General features: G+C 32.8%; 3 protein-coding genes across 4 annotated transcripts; 2 read left to right on the top strand and 1 right to left on the bottom strand.

The window, feature by feature from the left end:
- Window positions 1-1,674: 1,674 nt before the first annotated feature.
- LOC133695282 (probable F-box protein At1g14315) lies at window positions 1,675-3,539 on the top strand. Its single transcript, XM_062117197.1, has 2 exons — window positions 1,675-1,896; window positions 2,014-3,539. The coding sequence occupies exons 1-2, from the start codon at window positions 1,820-1,822 to the stop codon at window positions 3,266-3,268; spliced, it is 1,332 nt and encodes a 443-aa protein (XP_061973181.1). The 5' UTR covers window positions 1,675-1,819; the 3' UTR covers window positions 3,269-3,539.
- Window positions 3,540-5,339: 1,800 nt separating this feature from the next.
- LOC133694502 (uncharacterized) lies at window positions 5,340-6,109 on the top strand. Its single transcript, XM_062116041.1, has one exon. The coding sequence runs from the start codon at window positions 5,433-5,435 to the stop codon at window positions 5,976-5,978; it is 546 nt and encodes a 181-aa protein (XP_061972025.1). The 5' UTR covers window positions 5,340-5,432; the 3' UTR covers window positions 5,979-6,109.
- A 147-nt stretch (window positions 6,110-6,256) lies between these two features.
- LOC133694501 (uncharacterized) lies at window positions 6,257-10,523 on the bottom strand. Of its 2 annotated transcripts, none has more exons than XM_062116037.1 (7): window positions 10,086-10,523; window positions 8,923-9,326; window positions 8,800-8,830; window positions 8,553-8,623; window positions 8,266-8,441; window positions 7,609-7,689; window positions 6,257-6,582 (listed from the first exon to the last, which is right to left on the bottom strand). In XM_062116037.1, exons 1-7 carry the CDS (start codon window positions 10,249-10,251, stop codon window positions 6,522-6,524), a joined length of 990 nt encoding a protein of 329 aa, XP_061972021.1. In that variant the 5' UTR covers window positions 10,252-10,523; the 3' UTR covers window positions 6,257-6,521. The 2 variants fall into 2 exon arrangements, with proteins under 2 accessions (XP_061972021.1, XP_061972024.1); XM_062116040.1 differs by having other exon boundaries at window positions 8,923-9,291.
- Window positions 10,524-12,087: the final 1,564 nt, after the last annotated feature.

Here is a 12,087-nt window from a genome sequence, read left to right as displayed (position 1 = left end):
AGGAAAATATGGCTTTGGACTTTACAACATATACCCCATCATTAAGTAGATTTATATTTTGACGATCATAAAAAAATGCTATATCCATATAGATATAATTTTGAGCACCCGGAATTAAACAAGCATATGTGTATAAATACTTGATTTTATTAAAATATATGACTTGATACCACTCTATTTAAAATATTTTTACAAAAAAAAGTCAATCATTTGATTCTTCCCTTGAATTTGATATGTGGTGACTTGATTTATTTGTGAAATTAAGCTAAGATTTGAGTTTTGCAAGAACACAAATTTAAACTTGAATTACAAAGCAAGATTTAATACTTTGAAGAGTACCTTTAATTTGTCTTTAAAATGCTATTAAAGAACTCTTATAAGGCATTAGACATGATTCAACAAAGTTTTATTCTTTATAGACTTCAAATGTAGATAAAGAAAGCTTGAGAGCTTCTTTATTTAAAAAGCTTGTCTTAAAGAAAATTTTATATCTCCAAGAATTTTTTATTTTATTTTTATCTAGGGTTAGCTAGGCTGTCTATTTATATAGGTTTATAAGGGTTCTTAGATTTATTTTTTCAATATCACATATTATTTTATTAGTTAATTTTTATTTACGATATCTTGTATTTATAAAAAAATATTTTAAATAGTTTTTATCAATAATTACTTCAGATTTTTCCGATGGAATATTTATGTTGCTATTCTCGTTGGAAATGTCTAACAATGTCGCCAAATATTCCATAGCTATATGATAATTTTCAAATAATAAAAGCGAATCCCAAGGTAAGAACCCCAATCATGCCACTAAGATAGTATCAATAGATGATTTGTTTTCTCTCTAGAGAGTAGGGCTAGGGAAGTTGTTTTTGACTTAGGGTGTTTGGCAATGTGATAACGATTGTTTTTTAAATAATTTTTTGTGCCGAAATGCATGTCAATGATTTTTTTTATTTTTAAAAAATTATTTTTGACATCAGTACATCAAAACGATCCAAAACGTACAGACCATATTAAATTTTAGCAAAAAATATTTAAATTTTTTAGGAATGCGATTTGCACCGCGTTCCCAAACATATCCTTAATCATCGTGTGAACTCTACTATGTATATTTTAATTAACATTAGTTGTCATTGACTTTTAATTAATGTTAATTAATAATAATAAGTTGTCATATAATTTTCACGGTAACATATGTGATATGTTCTTTTTAATTCAGGAATTTATTAATTAGTTTTCATGTGACATTTAATATTATTCATTTAAGATTAGTTGTCATGGATGTTTTATACATGGGTGCCCGCCTAACAGGTATACTAGTTAGAGCATTTTTTTCAAAATAATTTAATTTTCCAAATCAATCTACTTTTATAGTATAGAATTTATATAACTTAAAAATATTAGTGTATAAAAAATGATTTATATATAATAATATCATTGATTTTATTTATATATTTGCTTTTTATTTATTTTTAGCACAATATAATAATAAATAAAGTAATAAATGGACTTAGACAATGTCCCAAGTCCACTCCTTGCATTTTGGGTTTACGAGTATAATAATCTATTAGAATTAGTTGTCATTGCTTTCTCTCCAAGAATTAGAGTTGACTTTTATTAGTATATATAAATTCAAGACGGGTTGCTATACCAATATATATGTCTTAGTAATCTTCTTGTTTGAAGCGCAAAGGTCCTTCAAGCATAGTCTCTGGAGTTTTCGTTCCTTGAATCTTAGTTTTCTTATTCCAGCTCTAATTCTGTTGATTTTCTGCTTCTTCTTCCCTCCCGCTAGACCTTAATTGTGCTAGGGGCAGAGATGGCTCTTTCCTTAAGACGTTATGCGTGGCCATCCTACCACAACTTAGATGATTTAAATTGCATTTTAAGAGAGAGGTGAGATTTTTTTATCTTTTACTTGTATCTATCATGTTTGAACTAAATCTTTTCTTGTGCAATTCTTAACGTTTATGGTTAGATGAGCTCATGGGTTTCTTTTTTGTGATTTTGCAGAAGCCAAAAGGAACGAGAGATGTCAATAGCAATGGAAACCATGACAGGAGATCCTTTGCCTGAAGATGTGATCATTGAGATTTTATCACGTTTGCCAGTGAAAAATCTACTGCAGTTCAAGTGTGTGTGCAAATCATGGCACGCTATTATAACAAGCCCTAAATTGATATCCAAGCATCTGAGAAATTACTATGACAAAAATGACAGTGACTGTCTCCTAGCTCAGTACCGCGTAACCCAAGCGGGTGAAATTGCTTCGTTTGAGTTGTTGGTAGATGAAACACCAAAAAGAGCTTTATCGTATGGATTACTGGATCGCATGCCCTTTCAGAGTCCATATATCTATGGTCCTTGTGACGGAATATTTTACTTGTACGGGCATTTTTTTGACTTTCATGCTCTGTGGAACCCCGCAATTAATGAATTGAAAACTTTACCTCCGATACCCAATCCTCCATTCAGTTTTTCTTATAGCCCTCTGTGGAATGCGTATGGTTTTCGATTACATCCAGTAACTAAGGATTACGAGGTGATTGTCATGAGAGAGTATTGGAGAGAAGAAGAGGGAGCATGGGAAGACAGGTATCCTTTAAGTGTATTCGTCTACACGTTAAGCAGTGATTCTTGGAGATACTGGGGGGATTTGTCACGTTATTATCATTTACGTAATAACAAATGCTACATTTGTGTGGAAGGAGTATTCTACTGGCTGGGATCATATGGAGCATGGGGAGATCCCGAAGTGGTCATTAATTTTGACATGGCTACGAACGTGTGCCAAGAGATACAGCTACCAGATTATGGCAAGCCGATAAACTCTGAGAGTCTTGCAGTGTACAATGACTCCATCGCTCTCCTCGTCGTTCAAGAGAGCGTTCTTCATGTATGGACATTGGACGAGAGGTGTTGGACCAAGAAATTTGTTGTCGGGCCTCTTTTGGGAGTTCAGTATCCTGTTGGGCATTGGCAGAATAAGACGATAATCTTGACATCCGACTCTTATGAATTACTCTTATGTGATCCCAGAACCCAAGAAATAAGTGGTCTTGGATTTGAGGGGAGAACAATACGGTGCGAAGGAATTTTTGCTTACAAGGAGAGCCTAGTTCCAGTGAAGAATGGACATGAGGAAGCCGAGACAACATCTGATTGTCGAATCATTTGTTCACCACCTTTCAATCGTAACGTCGCGAGCAATGAGAAGTCTTTTCTCATGGATCCAGATTACGAAGAGGCTCTAAAATTATTTGATTAATGTTGTATGTATTGTGCTATCATAATTAATTAAATCCTTTCACCTCTTCTGAAAATGTATTTTAATTCTTTCTTATTGTCCATCTTTTCTAGAAAATTAAAAAAAAAATTGACTTAAGGGAGCCAAAAGGTAGGGTTACACGCAAGTTAGTTAGTTTTATCCAAATATAATGGAGCAATATGCTCGATCTTCTCTGTGCTTGTCTAATAATAATAAAAAAAAAAAAAAAAAGAATGCATGCTATATATGTTGTTGTTGATTGTTTGGGAAATTTTCTTACTTGTGTTGATCCGAGATTTATAGTGTTATGATTTATTTTTTGAACGAGCTGCTTCAGATCGATTGGGTGTTACCTGCTACATCTTAATTTCACCCAATTAATTTACGAGATGCCTACTATCTACTTAGTAAGTGTCCTCTAAAATCCTCATCACTTGCTGTCAGAATTTTTATTTATTTTCTGTATTACCTGTTAATTCGATATATTTTTATTTTTAGATGAAAAGCAACTTGAAATAGAAAAATAAACACCCTCTAAAGCTTTGATAATAATCTCCTCAATACCAATAAAAAGAGCTTGACAAAATAAACACCCACACACACACAAATCAAAATTGGTTCCCCTCCCCCACAATTTTTTCCATTGTCTAGCTCAATCATAATATATATATATATATATATATATATATATATATATATATATATATATATATATATATATATATATATATTCCCTCACACGGTAGCTCCTCGCCGACCGGCCCTTCACCAACCACAATAGTAAATTTTTAACATGTTGTATTGTGTTGTGAAATTTTAATGTGTTGATAGTTTTTAAACTTTCAATTTTACTGTGTTGATAATTTTTAAACTTTCAATTTTAATGTGTTGATTTTAATTGTGAAAGGTTAATGTATTGATGTTTTTTTTAAAAAAAAATGTTAATTTTAATGTGTTTGAGTTCTTAATTGTAAAATTCTAGTGTTTGAATTTTTTAAATTGGAAAATTTTAATATCTTTGAATTTTTTATTATAAAATTTTATTGTATTGATGTTACTTTAAACTGTTAATTTTAATGGGTTTGATTTTTTAAATTGTGAGTTTTAATGTGTTGTGTTGTCCTTAAACTAATTGTGAAATTTAAAGTGTTTATTGTTATAATGTTTGGGATCGCGGTGCAAATCGTGTTTTTTTAAAATTTTAAAAGTTTATTTTTACTAAAAAATTAAATTTTTTATGTGTTTTGAATCATTTTGATGCGCTAATCTAAAAAATGATTTTTGAAAAATAAAAAAATATTATTTTAATGTATTTTTACATTAAAAACACTTTGAAAAGCAATTACAACCACACTTACAAGCAGGAATGAATATAAATAACTCCTTTCAATGTATTTTAAATAAAATAAGTTAAAACTTATGATTTGTCATCTATAAGGTCCCACGCCTGTTTTAAAAAATAAATAAATTCAAAATATTTTATGAGACACTCCTTTGATATAATAAGCTCAAAATAAGCTATTATTTTGAGAGTTAATGGGGATTAAGATTAACATATCCTTTTGATTTTTCAAGCAATAAAGCATTAAATATTATATCCTATCACAGGTAAAATAACCCTACAGGGTTAATGTTTAAATGATCAAGGACGAGGGTATGCTTAAATGATCAAAAACAGGGGTGTGACAATTTTACTTATCACATTTTGTGAGGCTTATTTTATTGAGGTTTTTTTCATGAATATTTTTTAGAGTTTGAACCGGGTTTAATGAGTTTATCAAACCCAATAAACTAACTTATTGATATGATTGATAAAAATCAATGGTTATAATTAAAAGAATTCAATTTTAAAATTATCAATTGTATTATTTAAAGGTAATAATTGAAGATAACAAAAATAAATTAAATATTAAAATAACTAGTTTCAGCCTTAGTTAACCCGAGCATAATGGATAGTAAAAGATTAGAGTATTGAAAGCGATTTTGAGAATCCAGAGAGAGAGAGAGAGAGTCTAAGAAGTCAAAAGGGCCACTACTTTCATGAGATGGTATCACATGACAGGTCATCCCACAAAAAGAGATGTGGATGCTTACACTAACACACAGCAACCACAGATAAAAGGGATAAGCTTTGGAGAGCCTGCCGTTGCCAGGAAGCATAGCAATGGAGACCAACATCCTTCCATTCCTTCCTTCAAAATCACCTCCATCAACCATCCCCATCCACTCAAACCTGTCAATACTAACACCACCACCAGCAACAACCAGAATACAGAATCAGCTTTGCTTCCTTCGCAGGCAACGATCTTTGAGGCTTAATGCAACCAACAGCACCAGCAGTGATGAGACGCCACCAGCAGCTCAACCACCAACCATCACTCCACCAGACAGTGTGGAAATCAGGTTTAAAAGAGGGTCAAGGAGGCGAACCAGAATGCAGAAAGGGGATGGTGGTGTTGGCGCTTCACAACCTGTAAAGGCGCAAGCTTCAGCTCCGAAGAAGTGGGAAGATATGAGCCTTTCAGAAAAGGCTATCGAACTTTACGTGGGAGAGAAGGGTATGCTGTTTTGGCTCAACAAATTTGCTTATGCTTCCATTTTCATTGTGATTGGAGGTTGGATACTTTTCCGGTTTGTAGGGCCTTCTCTCAATCTTTACCAGTTGGACACCGCTCCTCTTTCCCCTTCCTCCATACTCAAGGGCTCATAATCAAGATAGCATTCCATGAACGAAAAGTGGGAGTGCTCTTTTTGCTCTGGTTTCTAGAGATTCTTTTGTTATGAATCGAATATGTAATCAGTAATCACATTACATTAATAAAGCATAAATTTACGCCTCCAGTTTCAACAAGTTTGCTTATGCTTCGTTTTAAAGTTCCAAAAAGAGTCTCAACCCTAGAAATGAGCAGATAGATGGAAGGAAGGAAAAATAAGTGCTTCAAAATAATAGCATTAGACGAGGAAAGTTACCATTCATAAGAACCAATACGCAAACCAACAAATGATACTTTATTACTTCAGTTCTTTGAATATGGAATGGAAGACACACACTCACACAATACTGCTATAAAATAAGAACAATCATGCTTGCGTTATTTGTCCTTTAAATATCACAACCGCTAATTTCTACAGTGTCTAATCGTATGCCTATACGGCTTCCATTTTTCTATGACCAGACGTCGCACAAAACTGAAACAGAACAAACAAAGGGCATTGCAAGCTACAACAGTCTAAATCCTCGACAAATTTGCAGTTACACAACATTGACTGGCTGGGGAACTGGCTGAGCGACCACATCTCTTTGCGTCTTACACCTGCAAAACAAAAGAGAAATTTAGCCGAAATATAATTATATAAATACTTAGGGGGAAAACCATTAAGACTGCCAAGGGGCCTTCGGTGAAAATTTCAAACACTAGTTCTTTCAAAAACAATAGGCAAAATATTGGAAAATGTAATTGACAGTTCAGCCCAATATTTCCCCTTGCACAGGGAGAAGAATTTCTGGCTAATTGAGTGAATTATTACGGAAGCAAGCATTTTCATGAAATAAACTGCCACAATCAACAAGTAAACACGGGTTACAATGAAGCCACTGAGCAAATAAGATGGTTTGCGTGGAAAGAACAGATGTCAGTCAATGGAGATGGGATGAGGGTGGACTGGGATAATGAAAATACCAAAATTCCTGTCTCTCACAAAGTAGAAAATGCAAAACTACTTGGAAAAATGAATTAGCATGAGAAAATTCAACAGCCCCAGGACCATAAAAATACATGTAAACTTGCAAAAACGCAATGAGAAAGCAATTTAACCTGGAAGCAACAACAGTACCTTATTTGCCTAAAGAGGCATGTGAAATAAAATCAAAGTTTGAAAGTTTTGTTCAAAAACAGAATTATTTCATGAAACTATGAAAGAAAATGCTTCACAACTGTTCTTTGTTATCACCAAGAAGAGTGCCTAGCCTTGAAAACAGTACAAAACCAAAAAGAAGAAAGAAGAGGACAACAAACATGAATTGCACATAGAACTATGAATTGAGTATGTCTGCCTGATAGGCACCACAATATGTTACATAATAGCCAAAACAATGAGGCCCAAGGTATCATCCCGGGTTCCTGACCAAGTGAGCAACTATGCAATTCATTACAACCAGATTTCACTATCATCTTTAACATCAGAAAATGGTTTCACACAAGATTGAATGCAAGTTTTTTAGTAGGTGGTAAAATATGATATAATTACAAAAGCAACTAGATGATGTCCATGGGCATCAGTTCAACATAAAGTTTGCTAGGTCGGATTGTAGAACTACATAATATACTTCCGTTGCTAACCTGTTGCACTGTGCACGAGAAGCATAGTTGTGATTGTTGCAATTTGCACACATCCAATCTCCATTACGCCATTGCTTGGCTCTGCTATGCAAAGAAGGAATAAGTATTAGAATGTTAATGAGAAAAGCCTTTTTCAATATCATTGTATAATATGGTGTGTGCTGTATGTGCGAATATAAATACTTGCAATTTATATTTATCCACACTATATGTTATATTACCCACACTCTACATTAGGCTAAATAGAGTACTAGATTTAGTGTTTATGCTCAACTTCTAATGTTCCAAGTGATTCATCATTCTGTCCACATTTCTTTCAAGTTATTACCTCTATTATCAAATTGACTCAACAAAGTGATAAGCATAATTAAATTTTGTTGATTAGTTTATTAGTTTATTTATTTTATTTACAAAGATCCAGTGTGCACCTTACAGAACCAAGATCGTGGAAGTGATATTTAGATAGGTTCTAAATTCAGTATTTCATGTGAAGTGTAGTCACTCACTCAGGAATGAACTCAAACTTCAGCACTTGGCTTCAAAAGAGTTCTATCATTGCACCAAAGAATGGCCCTTTTCCAGTTTAAATATCATCTCATTATTCTGTGTGGTCACCTAATTTGATATATAGGTAGGAGCAACTCCATAAACATTTACCCTTTTCCAAGGAGAGCAGGCGTTGTTAATTGAAGTGGAATTTGCACTGGTGCTTGCCAATTTGGAGCTAGTTCTGTACTGTAAGTGGGATAGGAAACATAAACTCCTGAACTTTGGTCACCATTGGTCCCTGCCATTTGATTGAAGCTTGGATATGGTTGTGGTTGCCCATCTGTCTGTGAGGAGCAACAACATAATAACAGAAAGAATAAGGGATTAAATGGTGAAACCATGGTTTGGAACGATAGAATAACAAAAAGAAGTGCACCCAGAAAATAATTCCATACATTTCCAGAATTTAATCTTTTGTTCTCCCAGTCCTGGAAAAATTCTTGAGATGCCAATCGCTTTGTTCCCACTGTGTTGTGTTAGAAAGGAGGAATAAAATGAGAGTATAGATAAATCACAACAAAACAATACATTCATCATTTGCTTGCTTTTTCCTTCCAGTCATAATAGATAAACAACATGCTGCACAGTGTTTCCAGCATAATTGCTAGCTGTTATGCAATGAAAAAGACAAATGAAGCATACCTGGTGGCAAAGAAGCATTGCACTTTTTGCACTGCAAATTCACCCAAAATTGCATCAGATATAAGATGATATAATCCAAAATGGAAGTGAATATCTGAGAATAATTGGGGAACATGATAATACCTGTGCACGTGAAGAGTAATTGTGGAAGCCACAATTGCATAGCCAGTCACCATTTCGCCATCCTTTAGGAATTGGAGGGGGAGGTTGATTTAGAGGGTTTGCATATGGATGTCCAGACATCTGTTTTCCACCCAAAGGCCAAGTAGAGGTCTGCTGAACTCCATAATTATCAGCCCCTCCTCCAGACCAGCTTGAATTCAAGGGTACTGGTTGCTGGAGAGCACCATTGCCCTCTAATCCAATATTCAACCTTTGGTCTGGTCCTCCAGGGCTCCTGGCAAAATAATGTGAATAGGTTGGGAGAGACACTCCAGGCATTGCAATTGCTGGCATTGCCGCTACCTCCTTTGGTTGCCCACACTTCTTGCACTTTTCTCGTGATGCATAATTGTTGTTAGTGCAACCTATTGATCCATTGCCCAACACACACGCAACCCACATTGCAGCCATGAAGATGGAAATGAAGCCATGTATACGCACACCAACCAGTCCATCCCAATATACCAAAAAAAAAGAAAAACACACACAAAACAAAAACCACTCAACCTAATTGATAGCAAATTCTTCATCTCAATCACACAAAACATAACAACCACTTAATCATTACTTTTTATCAAAAATCGCTAGAAAGGGGAAAAGAAAAGACAAAGGTATCACAAAAGAAGATGAGAGAACGAGCAAATAGCACACAAAATATATAGGAATCGAGTCCCAAAACTTCAAAAAGCGAGTCTAAAATATCAACCCTATTTCTCCATCGACAGGTTAATCATATAGACTAATTTAAATTGTCTAGCTACTTACCCCTGATTAAGAAACGCGAGAAAACAATTCAACTACCTAGCAATCCCTTGAAACCTGAACCCCAACACACCAACTCAAGTCCCCAAAACCAAACTATCCACGAAGAAAAAACCTCAAAACCCAAAAAGATCAATACCCTATAACAGAAAAATAAAGTCCCAACTAACACCAATAATCAGATGTTCAAATCTTTAAAACACCATATCCATAAAAAAAAAATGCTTGATAAATATCCCAACACCCCATAACAAGAAAAATGACAATAAACACCAATTTTAAAAGGTACAGATCTTCAAGACGTGCAGCCAACATAAAGAGGCTGATATTTATAACGCAAACGTAGAGAAAGGGTAACTAACCAGTGCAGATCCAATCACCAATACGAGGGAGCCATTTAGAGTCAGGTGGGGTTTTGTTATCAACAAGAAGTCGAGGTTGTTTGCATCTATTACAAAAAGATCTAAACGCATAGTTCCTGTTTTGACATCCACTGCACTCCCAATCCCCTTCTCTTCCTTCTCCCATATTCTCTTTCTTGGTGATGCTAAAAGGAAGAAGAGAAGAAAGGCTTTGATTTTGTAAAGAGGACTTGTTGTGCTAGGACATAACCCGGTCTTAGCTTGTTAAGTTGTCGTTACAGAGAAGAGAATTTGTGTTATTGATTCGATGATGTCTTTTGGGGTTTGGCCAGCGAAGAAAGGAAGAAATCGCAGATGTCAAGAGGGCAAAACTTTTGCACGTGTGAATTTGTGTTTTTCCTTTGGTGAACTATTAAAATTTAAAGACAGTGCACTTATCTCATTCTTCTACGCATTCTCTATATAATATCCCACCCAAGACTGGAGGGATGAATGGGCTTTAAGGCCTAAAAGGAATAGTGACATGAGAGCCTCTTTTTTTTTTGTTAAAACTTTTGTTTTAAATTAATTTTTTAATATTTTTAGATTATTTTTATTTATTGAAGTTAAAAATAAATTTTTAAAAATATTATATTAATATATTTTTAAATAAAAAATACTTTAAAAAATATTCATTATTACATTCTCAAACATAAATATTCTAATAACATTGTTAAAAACAAAAAATATTCATACTTTACCTCATCATGGCCTAATAAAACAATGAATGGGTGGGTGTGCCACATTCTTTTTTAAAAAAAATTGGCTGGTAGAAATGAAATTGGTAATATATAAAATTAAAGTTTATTTTTATAAAAAATAATCATTTTTCAATTGAGTCATGGTAAGTCAAACTATCCATATTTTAATTTGTGAGCTTGCATTTCTCATAATCTATCCTTGAAAATAACAATTGAGAAAAAAAAATCAAAGTGATTTTAGATAATCTTTCCACATAAATGAATAATAGCCTCAGTGCTCGTGCCTTATCGTATAATTAAATTATTTTTCTTAAAAAAATAATGTTTAAATATCAAAATAACATAAAAAATAACATAAAAATGATCAGTTATGACAAATCTATAATTACAATAATTAGGATCGAGCCAATCCGAGATATTCCATTAAACTCGCGATCTAGATCATGAAATTGAAATCACTCAATAAAAAAAGAATTATATATATATATATATATATATATATATATATATATATATATTAACTTTTCAACTTGTAACCTAGATCATTAGACCCAAAACACTCAATTTGTACAAATCATAAAATTCAATTATCAAGCAATCAAATATTGAAAGATGAAATTGAATAAAAAATCAATTATACAAAAATGTTAAAAAATAACAATTAAAATAATGAGGATCAAAATTAAAATACAAAATAAATTTTAAATTTAATTGAATGGTGAAATTCAAAAGAAAAATCAATTTAGTAAAAGAACAAAAAAATCAAAATAATGAGAGTCAAAATTGAAATAAAAAATAAAAACAATATTTTGATTAAAGGGTAGAATTGAAAACAATATAATAAAAACAATACTTTTATAAAAGAGCTGGAAAAAAATGAAAATCAAAACAATGATGACTAAATTAAAAAAAAAACATAATACCATCAATTTTGAATTAAATGATGAAATTGAAAACCGAAAAATTTTTTATAAAAAGGACAAGGCAAAAAATTATAAATCCAAAGAAAGAAGACCAAATTGAAAAATATAATATTTGGTAAATTAGGATTGAATGATGAAATTGAAAACAAGTAAAACTTATACAAAATAATCAAGACCAAAAATTAGAAATTAAAATAATAAGAATTGAAGTTGAAACACCAACAACCAAGTGAGCCAAGATGTAATTTTTAAGGGATAAAAGAGAGAAGAAAGAGGAAAAAAAAAGGTCTATCAGTGACAAACCGAACCATTACCGGAGACACACGCCATACCACAAGA

The sequence above is a fragment of the Populus nigra genome, chromosome 5 (assembly GCF_951802175.1).
Source record: "Populus nigra chromosome 5, ddPopNigr1.1, whole genome shotgun sequence".
Lineage (NCBI taxonomy): Eukaryota > Viridiplantae > Streptophyta > Magnoliopsida > Malpighiales > Salicaceae > Populus > Populus nigra.
Note: the sequence above shows the minus strand (reverse complement) of the source record. Positions and strands in the feature narration are given on the sequence as shown.